Source organism: Vipera ursinii (assembly GCF_947247035.1).
Source record: "Vipera ursinii genome assembly, chromosome: 1".
Taxonomy (NCBI): Eukaryota; Metazoa; Chordata; class Lepidosauria; order Squamata; family Viperidae; genus Vipera; species Vipera ursinii.
The window spans coordinates 257,994,183-258,014,332 of NC_139512.1; the positions used below are offsets into that span (position 1 = coordinate 257,994,183).

At 39.3% G+C, this 20,150-nt stretch overlaps 1 protein-coding gene across 1 annotated transcript in view; it reads left to right on the forward strand.

The window, feature by feature from the left end:
- SLC35F1 (solute carrier family 35 member F1) overlaps positions 1-20,150 on the forward strand; it is a gene marked incomplete at its 5' end in the record, with an annotated part of 233,651 nt that overhangs the window by 191,525 nt on the left and 21,976 nt on the right. The window contains 4 exons of the mRNA XM_083355627.1: positions 12,213-12,372; positions 12,883-13,039; positions 14,560-14,612; positions 19,341-19,495. Of these exons, the coding sequence (XP_083211753.1) occupies positions 12,213-12,372; positions 12,883-13,039; positions 14,560-14,612; positions 19,341-19,495 (525 nt within the window). The remainder of the gene's footprint in view (positions 1-12,212; positions 12,373-12,882; positions 13,040-14,559; positions 14,613-19,340; positions 19,496-20,150) is intronic.

The window sequence follows — 20,150 nt, forward strand, 5'->3', positions numbered from 1 at the left end:
AGACCTGACATTATATATCCAATTTTATCTTTCTTTTAAAATTCTTAAAAGCAGATTCCACTACTTGAGAATATTAGCGACAACGATATGAGCCAATATTGTTGGTCTCTTTGTGCCATGATTGCAGGATACCATAGGATTAACCCACATCAATGTTGTGTGTAAATGAATTTAGGAATAGTACAGCTACTGGGGAAGGCAGAATTAGAATGGTTTTTCTCGATTTCAGCATTACATGTTTCATAAGAAGTCATCAAGATCACAGGACACCTGATCACCAAAGTCAGAGGAAGGAAAAGTCTCCATTACAATTCCCAGCTTCCCTCAGTATTACTAAGTTCCATGAATTGCCAAGGACCCTATCTACAGGGTTTGGGTGGGGGAGGTTGTGTGCCTTTGAATTAATTTTAACTTTGGTCAGTTTTCACCATTTTTCTCCTGTTAATGGTGAGAGTGACACATTTGTCCAGTAATATTCATTGTAATATCCTGACTGTATAGTTGGACAATATTGAGAAACACTTCCACGTCAGATGATGATTTTCCATACAGCTTCAGATTGGCCAGGTAAAGGAGGTGGGATAATTAACTGATGTTTTTGATATTGATAGACATGGCCTGATTTGTACACTGTTGTTGATAGAGGAAATAATGTGATGACAAACAGTAGTGGTGATAGTAAGCATCCTTGAAAGATTTCTTTCTTGGTCTAATCTTTTTCCATTGAGCAGCAACTGTGCCATTGGTGATCAACTGTGATCATTATGCCATTGATCTCTGAATAAAACGTCTGATGTTTCTACTGATGCCTGTTATTTCTAGGCACTTGTTTATCCAATCATGTTGCAGGGAGTCAAATGCCTTCCTATAATCAATCTAAGCTACATTCAAGTTGGTCAATTGGAAGCTGCTTTGTTGTTATTGTTGTTCCTTTGCTATTTGGGCGGCTTCCTTTCTGCTCAGATGGAACTAGATACTTTTCAACTAGATTATGTTGAAATGCATCAATGACCACACCAGTTTTCAATTGGGAAGTTGTTATTGTTTATTTACTTGGTCTTACAAATGATTGTTGTTCTTTTCAGCTTTTCCCATTGGAATAGTAGCTCTGCTTGTTATTGTATGACATGCTAGTTTATGGACATTTTTACCATGTTCTCCCATTGTAAAATATAAGACAAAGTATATTGTAGCATCCCTGATGGTGGGCTTGAACTAGTTATGTAATAGTTTTCTTTTAATTTTTTTCCACCCTGTACTGCTTCTTTTTGAGCAGATTGGCACTTTTCATCATTATTTTTCAAATGGGAAATAGGAACATATAGGGAACTGATGATGACATTAGCACATGGTAGAGTTAGCCATAAAAACCAAAGTAAGGTTCTTGATATCCAAAAAGCAAAACAAATATAGCTGATATGCTTCATCTTTAGCAGTTTCTGTCCCACTCTGCGATTTGTTTTCTGTTGTCTTCTGACAATCAGATGCTAAAGTAGACTTCTCTTTGGTTTTACAATAAGGAAAAAAGGTTGCTGAGCAGAACTACAAACAGGCTTCATTTATGATGTTGTAATTTTAAATGTGAGTTTTAGGGGGGAAAAACTAGATTGGTTATATAAGCACCATTTTATAATTGGAAACAAAAATTATGTAGAGAATATTTGATTTTGAAATCTGTCACATTAGACATGACCAGAGGGGGTTAGGGTTAGGGTTAGGAAGCAGTAAGGTAGCAAGTGTGTGGGGGGGGGAAATCCTTTCTGGAATAAATCTTATTTCTGCTTGAAACAGCTGCTGCTATAGCAGAGTGCCAATCATTGAAAAGTGGCAGTTGTTGGGGGGGAGGGAGAGATCTTCATATAGTTCGCTTGGAGGTAGCATTAAGGAACTGCTCAAATGTGACAACAGAGAGTATTGTTGAAGGTGGAGGAGACAGTTAAGTTTAAGTTTATTGAATTTATATACCGCCCTTTTCCCGTAGGACTCAGGGCAGTTTACAAGGTATTTAAAAATGTCAATACAATACAGTGACGGAAAACCAGCACATATGTTGCTTTCTAAATATTGGTGGAATCACGCTGACCAGCATTTTGCTTTGATATTGGTAAAGATCAGCATTACCACTACTGATATCAAAACTGCTCTTTCAAATAATTATGATACATGGATGGATATGCCAATGTACGTGCACCGCAAGAGATATTTGAAAAATTTAAATTTTAAAATTCTTTTTTTTAAGTAGTTGTTTTGTCTCCATCTGCAAAGAATCACACTGCCCCAATGGTACATATAAGTGTACATTGACAACACAGGATACACTGATCATAAGAAAAGTATGAAGGTACTTTTTCAAAAGGCAACTGGACTTTCTTTGTTTTTTGTTTTTTTACAAGATGTTTTGCTTCTCATCTAAGAGGTTTCTTCAGTTTTTGGATGAGAAGCGAAACATCTTCAAGGGAAAACAAAGTACCGGTAAATCTCTTGAAAATGCACCTTTGGGACAACCCATGACCTGGAGAATCTCCATAGACAATGAAGTCTTGTTCTGCCCAGAGCCTGTCTTAGGACTCAGGGAAGGATACTAAAGCTGAGGGAATTTCCACACTGCCAGTACAACAGCCATGCACAGATATGGAATGAGCTTTTTTCCATCACTGGAGTTTAGCTCCTCTTGTTTCTGCTTAGAAAGAAGACAGGCTGGAATCGAAATTTCCCATATTTTCTCTTGATTCCCCAGATCAAAAGAATGAGCCTATCATGCAATAGTGAATTAGGTCTTTTGGTAGAGTAGGCAGTATCCTTGATCAGAGGTTTACTAGTCTGCTTTATATACGCTTAGGGTCTCTCAAATTCTTTCCCATTTATTGGGATTTGTTAAAATTTCTAATAAAAATTCAATCCAAAAATGTGTCATACCTAGAGGCACAAGAGAATCATGCTGTACCAGCCTCTGTAGTAAACTATGGGAATTTTGTCAGAAGAAAAGAGATGACAAATTACTTGTTAGACACGTAAAGCCTGAAAGGGTTATTTATTCAGTAAAGGTAAAGGTAAAGGTTCCCCCGCACATGCGTGCTAGTCGTTTCCGACTCTAGGGGCCGGTGCTCATCTCCGTTTCAAAGCCGAAGAGCCAGCGTTTGTCCGAGGACGTCTCCGTGGTCATGTGGCCGGCATGACTAGACGCCAAAGGCGCACGGAACGCTGTTACCTTCCCACCGTAGTGGTCCCTATTTTTCTACTTGCATTTTTACGTGCTTTCGAACTGCTAGGTTGGCAGAAGCTGGGACGAGTAACAGGCGCTCACTCTGTTACGCGGCACTCGGGATTCGACCCGCCAAACTGCCGACCTTCTGATCGACAAGCTCAGCGTCTTAACCCACTGAGCCACTGCGTCCCTATTTATTCAGTACCCTATGTAAATAAGTATTCTAATTTAGCTTTCTCTCGCATTCATTTTAAAAATTCAAATTATTTCTATCCCTTTTTATTAAAGCACACACAAATGGACAAATTTAATTTTTTTTACTCATCTCAAGATACAACATAAACTTTTTGTTGTAAAGTAATTTTTCTTCAAGTTGTTCTCACTATTGTCTTTGCTCTCATTTTCAATACTGTGTTGTGGGCATCTCACTCTCCCCATGCTCTCTGTCACTTGCTCTGCTCTCTTTTCCTTGTTCTGTTTTAAACCAGGAAACAACAGAGACAGAAAAGGTCTGCATAGATACTTACTGCTGAATTTATAAAACATAAGGATGAGATGGAAGCTTGTTGTAACAAGAAACCAGCACTGCCTGAGATTTTAAGAGTTGACAGCACTGACCTCTTGTGGAGAGAAAGATGGAGTTCTGAGTAACAGCTTTCCTTCAAATTCAACTAGGGATTACAAGAAAAAAAATAGGGCATAGTAATATTAACAGCAACAACAAAGTGTTTATGTTTCCATTTTTCTTCTAAGCTCAACTAGAAATTTCAGGAAAAAGATAGAACATAATACTATTAACATCTTTTTGTTTTGGTTTTCCTTATAATTCTGATAATGTGAAAAGTGAGATTAAACCTCACACTTTTTCCAAATGTTGAGATGGGATGGAGTAAAATCTTTCAGTTCTGAGGTTGAGTTTCCACAAGTAGACAAGGGCCCCCATCTTTTTAGGAAAAGACTAGAGTCCAAATAGGGTTCAAATATTGCTGCATGAATATTATGGAAAATTGTGCAAACCACACATATTCCACCCTCTTTTCTAAAAATACAAGTACCCAGTGGATTGCCCCAGAAAGGACAGAGTGAAAGTTTCTCTATGAGACAATGGAGGTATGTTATTCAGAGGATCTAAATAGTCTTACTAGAGAAACAGTTGATCTGTGCTCGGAAAAATGTCCATGGCAAAGACCCACCAAACTGCTAAATAACACTTTGGCTTGTTAGATAACTGGACAAGGATGCCACTGAGATAGAAAGCAGCCAAAATGTTTTTATTTTATTTTTTTACTTTCATTCCCCATTTTATTGTTATTTATTCTGAAAGTATATAAGAAATAGTGGATACAAATAGAAGAAGAGTTTTAGGTAGTGAACGATGGGTGAATAAACAATAATTCTGAAACATTATAAAATCGATATAATTCAATGCATCATTAGAAGCTTATGATAATGCAAAATATTTTGGATCTGTTTTCTAATCAAAGCCCAGATGTCCCTCTAGAGTTTTAGTCTAAAAATGCTTGTTTAACACAGTTCAAATAATAAAAAAAGCCTGTAAATAGTAACCCATATATTAAATCAACACTATAAATTATACATCAGGTTGAGATTTAAACCCTAACACACTTATTTTGGATGTGACATGATCCCATGTATTAGATTGTAGTCCAAGAATGGTTTCCATTAGAATTATATTCTACATCAGATTTAGTTTTTAAATATTAGATTATTATAGGCATTAAGACATATTCCAACAATTTAATTATCCATTCTCCCAAGGAGGAAATCAAAGACCTTTTCCAATGAAAGCATCATAATGTTTTTATGAAGCATTATGTGGAGATAATAAATACAGATCTATTATATCTGCCAACTCTCCTGATTTTGCTGGGATGATTCCATTCTTCAAACATTTGTTTGCTGTTGTTGTTATGGCCCTTTCAATCCATTTGATGGTTACAGGAATAAATTTAGCTAGTTTTCTTGGAAATATTTTTCAGAAATGTCTTGCCAGTATCTTCTTCCAATGACTGAGACATAATGACTGCTAATTTGTTTTTGTGCCTAAGGCAAGATTGGAAATTTTACAGCTTCTAGTCCAGCACTTGTAGCCAATGTTTGTCCTGCAGCAAATCACATCCCAATAAAATCCCAGATTCTTTGCATCTCAAATTGTTGATTGCTTCCATAGAAGTTGAGACCAAGAGAAGCAACACGCTATGGAAGAGAAGGAGAGTAATTGTTTAATGCATGATCTGATTCTCTAACACAGACATGTCAAACACAAGGCTCGGGGGCCGGATCCGGCCCACGAAGTGGTTTTATGCGGCCCGGAGAAGCCATCCTGGAAACAGTGAGGGAACGGCCCCCACTGCCTTGGCCCTGGCCCAGAGACCCTCCTTCCTCCAGAGACCCCCAGATCTGTCCCACTCCTGCCCAGGCCCCCATAGGCACCCTTGATGCCAACAATGTAGAGCTGGCCATGCCCATCCAGTAGGCCATACGCACTCTAGCCACACCCACCAAGTAGGCCATGCCCACCCTGGCCACACCCACCCGGCCCCCTAAGGGCAACCGCAATGCTGATGCGGCCCCCAATGAAATTGAGTTTGACACCCCTGCCTAACATCCCCAAGTTACTCACAAAAAGAAAGGGACAATTGGAGAATCTAGTCCCAGTTTCCTTCTCTGCTGCGCTTGTTACTTACTGTGCTTCAGCCTGTAGAGAAAACTTAAAGGACACGAACAAACATGCATGCAGTGCATACCCATCATTTACTTTCAGGATAAACAACATTATCAGTAGAGCCACAACTATTCACAAGTTGGATTATTTTGAAAAATCAGATTGGAAAAACAAAACAAAACATCACTGGGTGTCACCTATATTGTAGTTCACCGTACAAGCTTTTCAAATGTATTTTTAATCAACTACAGCCATACTGGACAATTTTTCTCAGTTACTTGGTATAGACCCTTATTTGCAAACAGACAACCATCCAATGGAAATAAATTCCAAAAAGCAACAGGAAACAAAGGATAATAAATAATAATAATAATAATAATAATAATAATAATAATAATAATAAGAAGAAGAAGAAGAAGAAGAAGAAGAAGAAGAAGAAGAAGAAGAAGAAGAAGAAGAAGAAGAAGAAGAAGAAGAAGTAGTAGTAGTAGTAGTTGGAAGGGACCTTGGAGGTCATCTAGTCCAACCCCCCACTCAGGCAGGAAACCCTATACCATTTCAGACAAACCCTATACCATTTCAGACAATGGCTGGCCAGTCTCTTCTTAAAAACTTCCAGTGTTGGAGCATTCACCACTTCTGGAGGCAGGTTGTTCCACTGGTTAGTTGTTCTAACTGTCAGGAAGTTTCTCCTTAGTTCTAGGTTGCTTCTCTCCTTGACTAGTTTCCATCCATTGCTTCTTGTCCTGCTTTCAGGTGCTTTGGAGAATAGCTTGACTCCCTCTTCTTTGTGGCAGCCCCTGAGATATTGGATATTGATGCTAACATGGGAACCGGTCCCTGCAACAAACCTGGTTGTCTACTTTGCCCTTACATTTAAACAACAGTATCACAACTATCCTGCTCTTTGATGCATTGATTGTCAGATCTATAAGACCCATTGCATCATATAAGCTGTCTAACATTTACCAAAGAACATTCAATTTCCCAGCCAACAACCGAGTACCACCTCCATACCAAAATGACATGTATGATCACAACCCCAACACGCTGTTAATACCATCATATTCTTTCTAATGTACATTTATCCACAAATACATTAAGCAACTAAGAAGACATGTTTCTTTGCTTTACTCTCTATTCAGAGTTGAAAACAAAACATTCAGCATTCCTGATGCACAATCTTCTCTTCCACCACTGACCACTCTTAATCAGCAGCCAACTCTGAATTCTGTATTCACTCGCAATCATCCATAATTCAAACCTATTTGTTTGTCATATGTTTTCTGTAAATCAACAAGCATACAATGAGTTTCCTTTTTAATGTTCACCCGTTTCTCGGTGTTGGATTGATGGAGGGCAGGGCAGGGAGCTGAGTTCAAGTCTGTGCTCTGCCATAGTTCCTTGGATGAGTCTTTCTCAGCCCAAACTACCTTCCAGGATTTTTAAAGAGAAAAATCGAAAAAAGAAGTTGTTCTATACCTCCTTGAGCTCCTGAACTAAGTCAAGATATAAATCTAATAAATAAACAAAAGGGGAACAGTAACAGCATTCTTCCAATCATCAAGAACAAATGTAATTTTCCCACATGTTAATCAAGTCACAGGTAAGCAACTTCATAAATAAGTCACATTCATAGTTTAACATTTCTCTAGTTACATATGTGAGTAGATAAATAGATACCAATTTGGTGGGAAGGTAACAGTGCTCTGCTATATGCTGGCCACATGACCGTGGAAATGTCTTTGACAGTGCTGACTCAATGGCCTTGAAATGGAGATGCTCCCCTATAGTCAGCAATGACTACTGGAGTAAAATCTGTAGGGACTTCTTTACCTTTATCTTACCTAGTTACATCTGCATCCTATCAAATCACTCTGCCCCTTTTAATCTTAGTCTTTCTTATTCACTTGTGATTACATTATTGTAGCTAAAGATACATAATGATAGCAATGTTCCAGTATTTGAGAGGAAGGGATCAACTTTTCCAAAGCACCAGAGGGCAGGACAAGCAACAATGAATGGAAACTAATCAAGGAGAGAAGCAACCTGGAATTAAAGAAGAACTTCCGAAAAGTGAGGACAATTAAACAGTGGAATCTTCAGTGCTTTCAGAAGTTGTGGGTGGTTAGGGTTAGGAAGCTTTTAAGAAGAGACTGAACAGCCATTTGTCTGAAATGGGTATAGGGCAGGGATAGGCAAAGCCAAGCTGGCTCAGGAATTCTGGGAGTTGAAGTCCATGAGTCATAAAAGAGCCGAGGTTGCCTACCCCTGGTATAGGGTCTCCTGCTTGAGCAGGAGGCTGGATTAGAAGACCTTGAAGATCCCTTCCAGCTCTATCCTGATAGATTAAGCCAGTTTGATGTAGTATGAAGGTGCTGGCCTAAAAAAACAAGAGATTGTGGGTTATATTCCTGCCTTGGAAATGAGAACCGACTGGTTCTAATCTGGTAGTCACTATCTCTCAGCCTAACCCATCTCACAGAATCATTGTAGGGAAAATGGAAGGAGAAAGGAGTACAGTATTAGCTATGCTAGATGCCTTGAGTTATTTGTAAAAATAATAAAGGTGGGATTAAAAAATCGAATAAATCTGTGAATAGTCTTATCCTTAAACAACATAATTGAAATAAAGATATTTATTTCAAGCAGATAGTTTTCTTATCCATTCTTGGGTCTTTGAATGGCCTAATCCCTTTTTCTGTCTTTTCTCATCTCACTTTCAGTCCATCATGTCATTGAACAGAGTAATTTTTCAGAATGTTCCCCAAACCTCCTATCTTGTTCTTCTATTATCACCATTAATAGGACCATAAAAAGCATCTTTCGTCAACTAATAAATCCTACTTTCAGATGTCTGAACGACAATTGCGATGACACCAGCTCACATTCAGCCCTTTCATTGATAAATAAATCTACACTTCCATTTCTTTGTGACTCTTCATCAACTACGTATACGCCAAAAGTTCAGACTACCTTCATTCATTCTATTGTGCTGTATTTGTAATAGATTGTTTCTATTTCATCCTTCTTTTTTATGTTAGTTTCAATAACACATATCTATCTTTTCCCTTTCTTTTCATTAATTAACAAGCACTGTCACAAAGAGATTTAGGGGGGGGGGAAATGAGAAAAGGAAAAGGAAAAATTCTGCACCAGTCTGAGCAGCTGTGGAAATCATAAACACATACACACAGAGAGATAGAGAGAGTCTTGGAATATAATGCAGTGCTAGAATAGCTAAGATACTGCTCAGACTCCCAGGTTTCTGATAGATGAGCCAAGGCTGAGGAAGACACAGATCACCCATAGGGGTGAGAAGAGGTTTTTTCCCCCCTATATGTATATGTATGTTTTGGGGTGGGTGGTTTCTGGGGTGGTATTTGTGTAATGTACATAAATTTTGGGGAGGTAATTTGCTAGCTGCCATATATGTGTGTGAACTCTGCCTATGGAGTATGAAGATGGCAAAGCTGCCCGTTTGGGGCTGAAGTGAGGTCTGGTGTGAACGTCTGGATTGGTATTGCGCATGGAGCCTAGGTGAGGGGGTTGAAGAAGAAATGTGAGCATAGACAGACTTTGGCATGTTTCTTTTGACTGTTATTGTTTTGCTTTGGGTTTGGCATATTGTCTACATGTTGATTGTTGTCTTTTGTTTTGATGCCATTCTGTAAGTCAGTCGTATCACTTTTATTTTAATGATATTAAATTTAGCAGTTGAAGACATATGGTAGAAGGTCCTTGATATAATTTTGCTTCTCTTTATATGTAATTGTTAACTAATGAGCAAAACAAAAAAAAAAACAAAAAAAACCCAATCTCTTGGACTTCAGATGGCATGCCCTGGTTTTTACAGTGGGTTGATCTTTAAGAGAAGCAGCATGGAGAGCCTGGCACTTAAGCACGGAAAACATGTGTGTGCCTGCCTCGTGCTCACCTCATGTCAGCCAGGCTGACCACAAGTCAGAAGGAGAAAATGCAGTGGCAAAGAAACCCCCTCTTCAAATAACTTGCATTTGTCAAGTCCACCCTGCCCTCTGCGAGATCCTTGGCAAAATCGAGAGGCAAGGCCTGGCGGACACGATTTCCCTCTCCACCTCTTTTTAACGGTAGTCCTGAAGATACCTGGAGGAGACAGGAGTGGCAAAGCCACAGTGCTGAGGGAGCCATGGGGCCCGCTCTACACAGCAGGGCTGGATGGGGCAGTCAGTGGGGCAGAGGCAGCGCTGGGCGCAGAGGTGGCATGCATGGGGCATGGCAGGTGGCTGACCTTCCATTGGCCGGGCCAGCTAGTGGCCTACCCGGTGCTACACTTGTGCCACCACCTCCTCACCCTACGTGCCTACGTGGCTGCCCTGGAGCGTCTGGCCTGCGACACCTGCTGCTGCCTTGGCCTGCTCGCCACCCTTGCCCTCCCGCTGCCCCGCACCGGCATCTTGCCCGGCGACTGCAAGCTCTGTGCCATCGGTGTGCATTGCAGGAGACACATCACCTCACACGGATTGGCCCTGAACTGCTGCACTGACTTAACCTGGTTTGACCACATCATCCCGTGTGGCCTGGAGGGGCTGGAGGTCACCTCCCTCAGCCTGGAACTGTGTCTCACGGCTATTATTTTAGTGGTTATCTGCATTCTTGCAGATTTTGTACGTCTATCTGAAGTGGTAATCTTAAGCATTTTTTTCATAAATTACTTAAGGATATGTAATTATAATTTCTCATATTTATCTAATGTTACTTTTGCATCTACTTTTTTCAGTCCATTTTCTTTCTGTCATTAATTCCCCAAAAATAACTTGTAAGGTCCTCATAGCACAGTTCTATATCATTGTTAAAATACACTGGGCAATTATGGACATATTCATATTCATAAATAGATTGAATTGTAACACTTTCCCCTTCACCTAAGCCTGTTCTCGTGTGTATAATTTGAACATAGCCAGGCCATTTTTTAGCAGCAGTTGTAAAGAAATAGAAATAAAATGTTTAACTTATGTATTAATAACAATTTCTTTGCAATTCATTATCTTGTCAGTAACATGACTCCATCAATTAAACACATATATGTTGAAGGCAGCATGTGCACTTGTATTAGACATCTATCATCTCCCACTGCTAGTCCTTCCAAAAGGTACTCAATATATGTCATACTATATATGCAAAAGTTGTCTCCTCTATTAAAGTGCAACACATCATTTTCCAAGTAGACAAAGAAAAAATATTTCATCTTTACTATACCCACCTGCGGTATATAAACATGGGGGAACTATCCCACAATTTTTCACCCCTATGGCAGCCTACTATCTGTCTTCATGAAAAATTTGATAAAACAGAACTTAGTGTTCTAAATTCATCATAAACTAAGGCTGATGAAAATAACTATTTTGGCAGGGATGAATTAATGGCATGCATTTTGGGTTATAGCAGCATCTCATTCACTTGAACTAATGTGATCATATCTTTAAAATGGTATGAACAAGCCATCAATAATGTGGTTGCTAATATAGGTAGGTCCGGCTTATGAGCTGTTTGTATTTAAGGAGATGCTCACAACAAATTCTAGTTTATTTGGTGAATGCCTGAAAGATGCATTACTTCATCTAAGCCAAAAACAGATGAAAAAACTAAAGGCAATTATGAATTAAACTTGGCTCAAATCTCAAAGATTTGCCGGATGAAAATTGGACAAAACTTAAAAAAAAATAAAATTATATAATTAAAAGATTAACAAGATGAGAGTTCCGGCACCTTTTTTTTTAGAAAAAAAAGCACTGTGTATATGTATGTTTGTGTGTGCACATATCTGTGCCCGTATATGTACATACCTCAACACATACAGTTCTTACTTAAATGTTCGAGCTGATAGCTAGCAATATATTTGCATAGATAATTTCTGTGCATAATATTTTTCAGAGGAGAAGAAACACTTCTAATCATGAGAACTATCATTGGTTTAAATAAGTGGCATGACTGAAACCATCTGAATCTTATTAATGATGATATTATCCAAGGGATGCTCTGAATACAAAACATCCTTCCTGGAAAATGGATTGATCCCATCTATAGATGTTCATTGATTTCCTACCTAGGAGAATTAGATTTAAAAGCATTATTTGGGCCAAGAGACATCATGCATTCCTTTTGTGCTGGGTTTTCCGGGGACTGTCTTTAGTTTTGCTCCCAAATCATTTTCCAGGTTTATCTGAAATAACCACTGCAATCAGATGTTCTTCTGAATTACAGATCTGTGTGATTATCCTCCATTCAAAAGATCCATTCAGAATGCTTTCTTTGCTTTTTATTCTTTTTTTCCCCCTACAGCTCCTAGATTGTTTTGTGATTCCAGTTGTGATCTTACTTTCTTGGTTCTTCCTCCTGGTGCGATACAAAGCAGTGCACTTCATCGGGATTGTGGTTTGCATTCTGGGCATGGGCTGCATGGCAGGAACAGATGTGCTTGTTGGAAGACAGCAAGGAGCAGGTACGTTTTTGTAGATTGGAAGGAAATGTGGTCTTTACTGTTGTTACTAAGTTCCCTGATAATGTCTGCATGTGGAAACACGGCAGCTTGAGAAAACAATGGATTTCCTAATGATGTCAGAAGTGGCCCTCAGGACCTTGCTAAACTATTTTTACCAGCATCTCTCACTATTGTGCATGCTGGCTGAGACCACTGTGGGAATCCTGTGATACCTGGAGTTCCAAAGCAACCTGTGGAGGGCCATAGAAACTTTGCCCCATTTTTGGGGGGGCGACCCACAGCTCACTTTATAATATGTGTGGAATGACTTCCCGAGGTAGCATGGCTCTATGATCTAACTCCCGTGTGCATGGATTGAATACCTTTGCCTGCAGAGAGGAAGACTCACACATGGTAGCCAGAATTCTTTGGTCTAAAACTCACCAAGAGTGTTTCTGAATGAATGAAGTAGGACCTCTAATAGCAAATTGTGATTTATTTATTTTTTTTTTACAATCCTTTTGCTCCTAGGAGAAAATAAGCTTATAGGTGATCTTCTAGTACTAGGTGGGGCCACTCTCTATGGCATCTCCAATGTCTGCGAGGAGTACATCGTACGAAACCTGAGTAGGGTGGAGTTCCTAGGGATGATTGGACTCTTTGGTTCCTTCTTCAGTGGAATTCAGCTGTAAGTAAAGAGAGGCATCTACTCCATACTGTTACATGGAAACGGAGGAAGTTCCACAGCCATCTTCTCTCCCCTTCCATTTGTTCCTGTGTGTTTTCCTACAGATTGCTGAATGGTCAGATTATATAGTCCACTCACTCCACTTTGCTTTCTCATCCCACTATTCAAAACAAAATATCTGTTTGCTAATAGAAAAGGTTTTTTTTAAAAAAAAAAACAACAACAAAACTTTGTTTCAGTCAAGGAATTACTGGATGGGTCACATTAAAAAAAGATGGTCAAAAGAGACATTAGTTTTCCTTCATTTTTATTCCTCTAAAAAGTTCACAGCAGCAAGCATGAGATTTAAACCTAATGCGTTTCAATCATAGTTCAGCATCTAATCACTATATTGCATTACCTCTCAATGGGTGCAATGATGCTGTGGTGTCTTTAAAAAACAAAACAAAGGGAAAAAACCAATTTTAGGAGCAAAAAGCCAGACTAGACTCTAGTAGGGTCTGTGTACATACTATACATATGCAAAAAAACAAACAAACCCACCCACGTGAATGCATTGACTCTCTTAACAACTGTGGCATTTGCTTAACAACTGTACTTAGTTAACCCCCACAGCAAAAAAAAAGTTTGTCAAATTAGACTGGTCACATGGGTGCCTCAACTAATGAACTTCATAACTTAGGACAGAAAATCTGGGGTCCATTATGGTCCTGCCTGAGCAGGGGGTTGGACTAGATGACCTCCAAGGTCCCTTCCAACTTATTATTATTATTATGGTTGTAAATTGAGGACTATAATTTGCTCCAATTCCAAGGGGTTAAAAAGTGAATCTGATCTGAACACTGTGCTGTTACACTTCTATATATCATAACAGATTACGGGCATGCATTTTCATCATCTTTCCCTGTACAATCAATATGGGAAAGACTAACTTTTGCACTGATACCGAGGATTTCAGTCCTTTTATTTTAATATCTTTTTTGGTACTTTCATCCCAACATCAAGACAAAATTATAATCTAATTGTTTGTAGTGACAACATTAATATAATGCTTCATTCTATGAGGAATGTGTTTGTTTCTTTCCATTCTCCCCACACGCTAAGAAAACTGTATTAATACTATCAGAAAAACTGATAGAAGATAATATAGAAACAGACACTTAACTTGGGCAATCATGTAATGTTTGCCACAATTGCTAATATGCCATTATAACTAGACATTGTTTTGATTAGTGTCTGGAATGTTTCTGTGAGGAAAAAGTTTCCTTCTACATTATTCTCTTCACTCATAGATGAGGCTACTCCTGCCCTTACACATCTCTGAATTGTGTGTTAGTAACTCTCATTACTTTGCTAATTACATTTCAAATATAGAGAGAAAGTAAGAGCTATTTGTATAAATCTGGTATTAATTCATGTGCATGAGATTTCCTCTGTTTTAACAATATCCTTATTTACCTCATTTTATGGAAATAATTAGAATTTCCCTTATCAAATCATTTCTTTATTTTTCCCTCCAGTGCCATAATGGAACACAAAGAATTGTTAAAAGTTCCCTGGGACTGGCAAATAGGTAAGACTGGAAGTTGTTTTACTATTGGTTATTGTTCGAAAAATAAATTATGTTTGAGATTATAGGCATTGCTGAAACGACAGTGGTGGTAACATCTTTGTTTAGCTCCACATAGGCCTAAAAATAGCATAAAGGGAACTTACCTTTTTTGCAGCCTATAATGAATTCAGCTGAAGTTGAAAAGTTCATAAATGTTAGCTGGGTTCATCAAGCTTGCTTACATTGGGTTTTCTAAGTCATCGTTTATGGTTTAGTGTCATGTGACAACCACATCACTGGCAGGCGTTTGCTTTGAGCTGGGCAAAGGGCAACTAGTTAAATTTGTATTCCCATCAGTGAACAATACTGAAATATTTTTTGATTGTGGTAGGTAGTAATGGCTTTGTGTGGTACATAAGCCAGCCATGGCTAATTATAAACCATAGTTTATAGTTTAATTTTAATGTTTTACTCAGTGTTTGGTTCACTCCTGTTACTTTGCCCTGTTTATGATGATAGGCAAATTAAAAGCAAATCAAATAGAAATTGAGAGAATGTGGGATTTGTTTTCACATTTCTTAGTGGGATAGGCAAGGAGTGGGATAGGCAAGAGAGACCTTGTCTTCATTTCTAAGAATTGGTTAGATGTGGTTTGTTGGCCACTTCTTCTTTCTCTTTTCTCTTTCTTGTTTTTTTAAAAAAAACAGTCTGGTGTGTGTATTTTTAACTTAAAACAAGAGGGGGGAAAATGAAGAGGAGACAGAACTTGGCAACCTCCTGCAAAGCTTCCTCCAAAGTGACCTCTGTTTCTGCCCACTGCTTGGGATTCTTAGAAAAAAAATTTTTTACACCTTGTACAAGAATTGGAAAAATGTGCGGGGGGAGGAGGCTGTTTAACAAGGTTTTATTTTATTCAAGGACTAAATGTAATTATTTTAATTGTTCTTAACTTTTGTAATTTGTATTGTTATTTGAAATACCTTGTGAACCGCCCTGAGTCCTACTGGAGAAGGGCAGTATATAAGTCCAATAAATATAAATATAAACATAAACATAAACATACTAGGGGGTGCAATCTTTGTACTGGTCCAAATATTTTTTTTTCATCTGTATACACCAGACATGTCAAACTCACAACATCACATGACATCGCACAATATATAGGCAGAGTTTTGCCATTGCCGGCAATGGGTTGAGCACGGCTTCCGCATGACGCATCCTGCCCACAGGCTGGCAGTTTGACACCCCTGGTATGCACCATTGCTGTGCGAAGCACACAGTTTCCTCTTGAAGTATCATTACTTAAGTACTTGTAGTGTATGCTCTTAAAGCATACACGGAATGTCAGCACAGCAGGGGGCTGGACAGCTCCAGGGGGCTGGACAGTTCCAGGCTATAACCGCTTTTGGCGGGAAAGCCTGAATAGAGCAAGTCGTTGACAGCCCCAGGGCATGGTCAGCTCTGGTGGGAAGCCAGGGTTTAAATCCATTGGCCACCTGCACTGGCGGGAAGCCCAGGTTTGAATCTGTTGGTCGCGATTCACCGGGGCAGGTATAAAGAGACGCCAGGTAACCCCTTTGCTCCAGCTTCATTCCTGATCCAATAAAGAAGTACTACCCAGCTCAAGTGTCCGTCTCTCTGTGCGACCACGCGACATTGCAGTACTACAGTAATGATGGCATTTGATACCATCTGCATTAGAAGGATACAAATGCCAGTTAATGCAGAAAGGCACGTTGAGCCCAACTGCACTTATAATCAGGAATATAAGGGAGGTAATATGCTCAATATGCCTCAACAGTTCCTTTCCAAGTGAATATCAACAGAAGCAGGTTGGAGAGCTGCTTAAGCTGACTGGTTACAGAGGCACTAGCTGAGGAGCACAGTTATAAATGACACAGTCGACCATTGCTCCCATTGGACCTTCCCTCATCATTTCCTCTAATTAGCCCCAAACCTTAATGAAGCTGTGCACATCTGCTGTTACTTTCAGTTGCAAAAATCTTCCTGTTCCCCGCCCCCCCAATATGGCTCCTAAATTGAACATGGATCAATGTAAAGCATGACTGGTCTTTTCGATCAAGCAGTTGAGATTTTTACAAGGCTTCTGGGACTCGTTTCCCTTTTAGGAAGAAATGGGAGAAATATGTTTGGTGGTGTGAACTAACTAATCACCAGCAGCAGTGTGGTTTCTGAGGCAAAGACCCTCCGGCTTCACCAGTCTGTAAACAGGTAGCCTCTGAAGCACATTTTGCTACCATTCAATTAGTAAAAGCAGATGTTTTGCTAGAGCAGAGAGCACTTGATTTTGGATTCAATTTGCGCATTACGCTAAATCAGTAAGATGCAATCTTTCCTGGGCTAAGAGTGGACAGAACTGGGATAAAAATTTAAGTCAAGTTTATTTTATTTACCTGTATCACGAGGGTATCCATGACTGGACGAGAGAATTCTGGGCGTTGAAGTCTGCAAGCCTTACAAAAGAAACTGTCAAGTGCCCAGGAAATAGAGAGATTTGGACAGTTCAAATGAGTACAAAGATTTATTGCAAGCTTAAGTTCCCCACAAGAACCTGGCCAACTGAATGTTAAGGGAATTGTGCAGGAGATAAGCGAGGCATTCAAGGTGGGCTGGACTTAGATCTCTTGCAGGGGTACTGGGATTTGTGACTTATGATGTGTTTGACCCCTCCCTCGAGCTCAGCCTGGTCATCTCCTACCTAAACTAATATGTTGGAGAATATTATTTTTTTAACTAAGTATGCCTGATGTGCCTTTTTTATTCCTTTTCCTTTCAATTTACTTTACTGGTATTTTTTTCTGATATTTTTTTCTGGGTTATATTATTTCTTTTGGTTACATCATGTCTTTTGGCTGGGCAGTTAACGATTATTTTTTCATTAGTGTTTTTAATCATGTAATGGATGAAGCCTCCAAAGAAACATTGGATTGCAGTTGGATAGAAATACAATAAAAAAAATGGAGCAGGAAAATATTGAGAACTTAAAGAAATCGAGGGAAGTCATGGTGACAACAAATGATATTATATTATGACATCATTATGCAAATGACATGAATTGCATAACACATATGAAGTCATTCACCTTTTTTGTTTTCCTTGCAGATACCTATAAGCCAAAGCTTGCTTTGTGTGCTTTTGTGAGTGTGTGCATTACACTCAGTCATGGCTTGTCATAACGTCTGGGCCTAGCTTATGACTATCAGAACAGAGTAATTATGTTTTTTGGATGCTACAGATCAGGCAACAGAACAATTCTGGCCTGTAAGGGTTCTGTGGATCTTGCCAAGGATCTAGACTCAGAATTCCACAAAAAAACAACCTTCTCTACTCAGTTTTGGTAGCCTCTTACCTATTTCCATCACAAAAGATCCACCCTCGTCTTTGCAAAAGCTCAGTGGCTTCTTTGAAGCTAAGGAATAAAGGAACAGTGTGTGAGGGAGAAGTTTAACTGTTCTGTCCCAAATACCTCCCTACCCCACCACACTCCCCAGTGTACATTAAGTGCTGAATATGTACTGTGTACTACTAGAAGATGGATGACTGCATTTTAATGGTAGCCATTAGTTCCACTAGTAGCTCGATCTTTAAACCAAGAGGAAAGTAGCTCTTAAGGAAAAGGGGGAAAAAAGATTCTTAACCCTGCTGTAAATAGACTTTTATGTGTCCAAGGTCCTGCAAGTAATTATATTACCTTAGTAAATTTATGGTATATTTGTTCTAGAGACGTCTTCAAGAAAAAAAATGATACGAGATTGTGACATAAATCACACAGGGAAAGAAACAGTATTTGCCTAGTTATACAGATAGAGCCAGTTCAATCTAGTTGTCAAGGCCCCAGGCTATAAACCAGGAGACTGGGACTTCTAATCCTGCCTTAGGCATGAAAGCCAGCTGGCTGACTTTGTGCCAGTCACTGTCTCATGACCCAACGTACCTCACAGTATTGTTGCTGTGGGAAAAATAGGAGGAGGAAGTGGGATTAGGCATATTTGCCACCTTGACTTATTCATTAAAACAATAAAGGCTGGATATAAATAAATAACGGGCAGATGTTGCCTCTCATTAATCCCTTTTTTGTTGCTAATTCTTGTGAATAACTTTGCTTTTGAATTTCTGGGGAGTTTTTTTGCATTTAGTTCTAAATTTGGGAATATTTTTATTGTTGTGAACATAGTACATACCATCGCTTTACAATGATTATCATTCTTGTAATAATATTGTACAAAGATAAGACATCCAAATCAGGGAGGATGAGGGTAGAGTGTTAGAGCTGTAGAGAGTGAGTGTGAAAACTGGCAGGTTATAATATAAGCTATCAAACGAGGGCCAAGAGCGACATTTTTTTTCTGTAACATTTCAAGTCAGCAGTACGTACTTTAGGTAGCCAAATACACAGGAGCATTGTCTGAAAACTCGGGATGGTAATGTGTGCCATGACGTTGAAACCTCTCGACAGGCCACTCTCTCTTTTTTATTATTATTATTCCATCCTTGCAAGTACAAACCTGAAGGTAAGATTTGTTTTTTCCTGGATTATGTCTTGCCTGACTCTGCTACCTCAGATCAGGAATAGATAAGGCCATCTTCCTTTTTTCCTGGCATACCTTGGGTAGTTAAAAATCTTCAAAAGTTACTTTCTCTCAGCAGAAAAGTTGCCTTCAGAAAAGGGTGGGCAACATAGTACTGACTGTTTATCATTTATGCTTCTTCCTTCCTTCCTTCCTATAGGATTACTATATGTTGGCTTTAGTGCCTGCATGTTCGGCCTCTATAGCTTCATGCCTGTGGTCATTAAGAAAACGAGTGCTACAGCGGTCAACCTCTCCCTTCTTACAGCAGATTTATACAGCCTTTTCTGTGGATTCTTTCTCTTCTACTACAAGGTAAATGGACTGATCTGGTTACTTTAGTGTTGTTGTAATGGCAAATGGTCACTAAACGAATGGCTGTAAGTCGAGGATTTCCTGCATATGAGTAATTGATCACTGTCTTGCTAACATTAACATTGCACTAATGGTGATAGCATCTAAGACAGGGGTCTTCAAACTTGGCCCTTTTATGACTTGTGGACTTCAACTCCCAGAATTCCTCAGCCAGTGTGCCTGGCTGAGGAATTCTGGGAGTTGAAGTCCACAAGTCATAAAAGGGCCAAGTTTGAAGACCCCTGATCTAAGAACTGTGGTGGTGCTGTGGTTGGATTGCAGTATTGCAGGCTAATTCTGCTGGGTTTGATCCTGACCGGCTCATGGTTGACTCAGCCTTCCATCCTTCCGAGGTGTTGGGAGCAATGTCTTTTGGTTACATCATGTCTGAGGCAAAGACCCTCCAGCTTCACCAGTCTGTAAATAGGTAGCCTCTGATTGTTGGGGGCAATGTGCTGACTCTGTAAACCACTTAGAGACGGCTATAAAGCACTATGAAGCAGTACATAAGTCTAAGCGCTACAACTATCTTCAAAGTTCATACTCTTTTCAGTCCAACTTGTTTGCTCTGAGTGGTTCTGATGCAACCACTGTACAGCATCCCTCCTCTGATTGT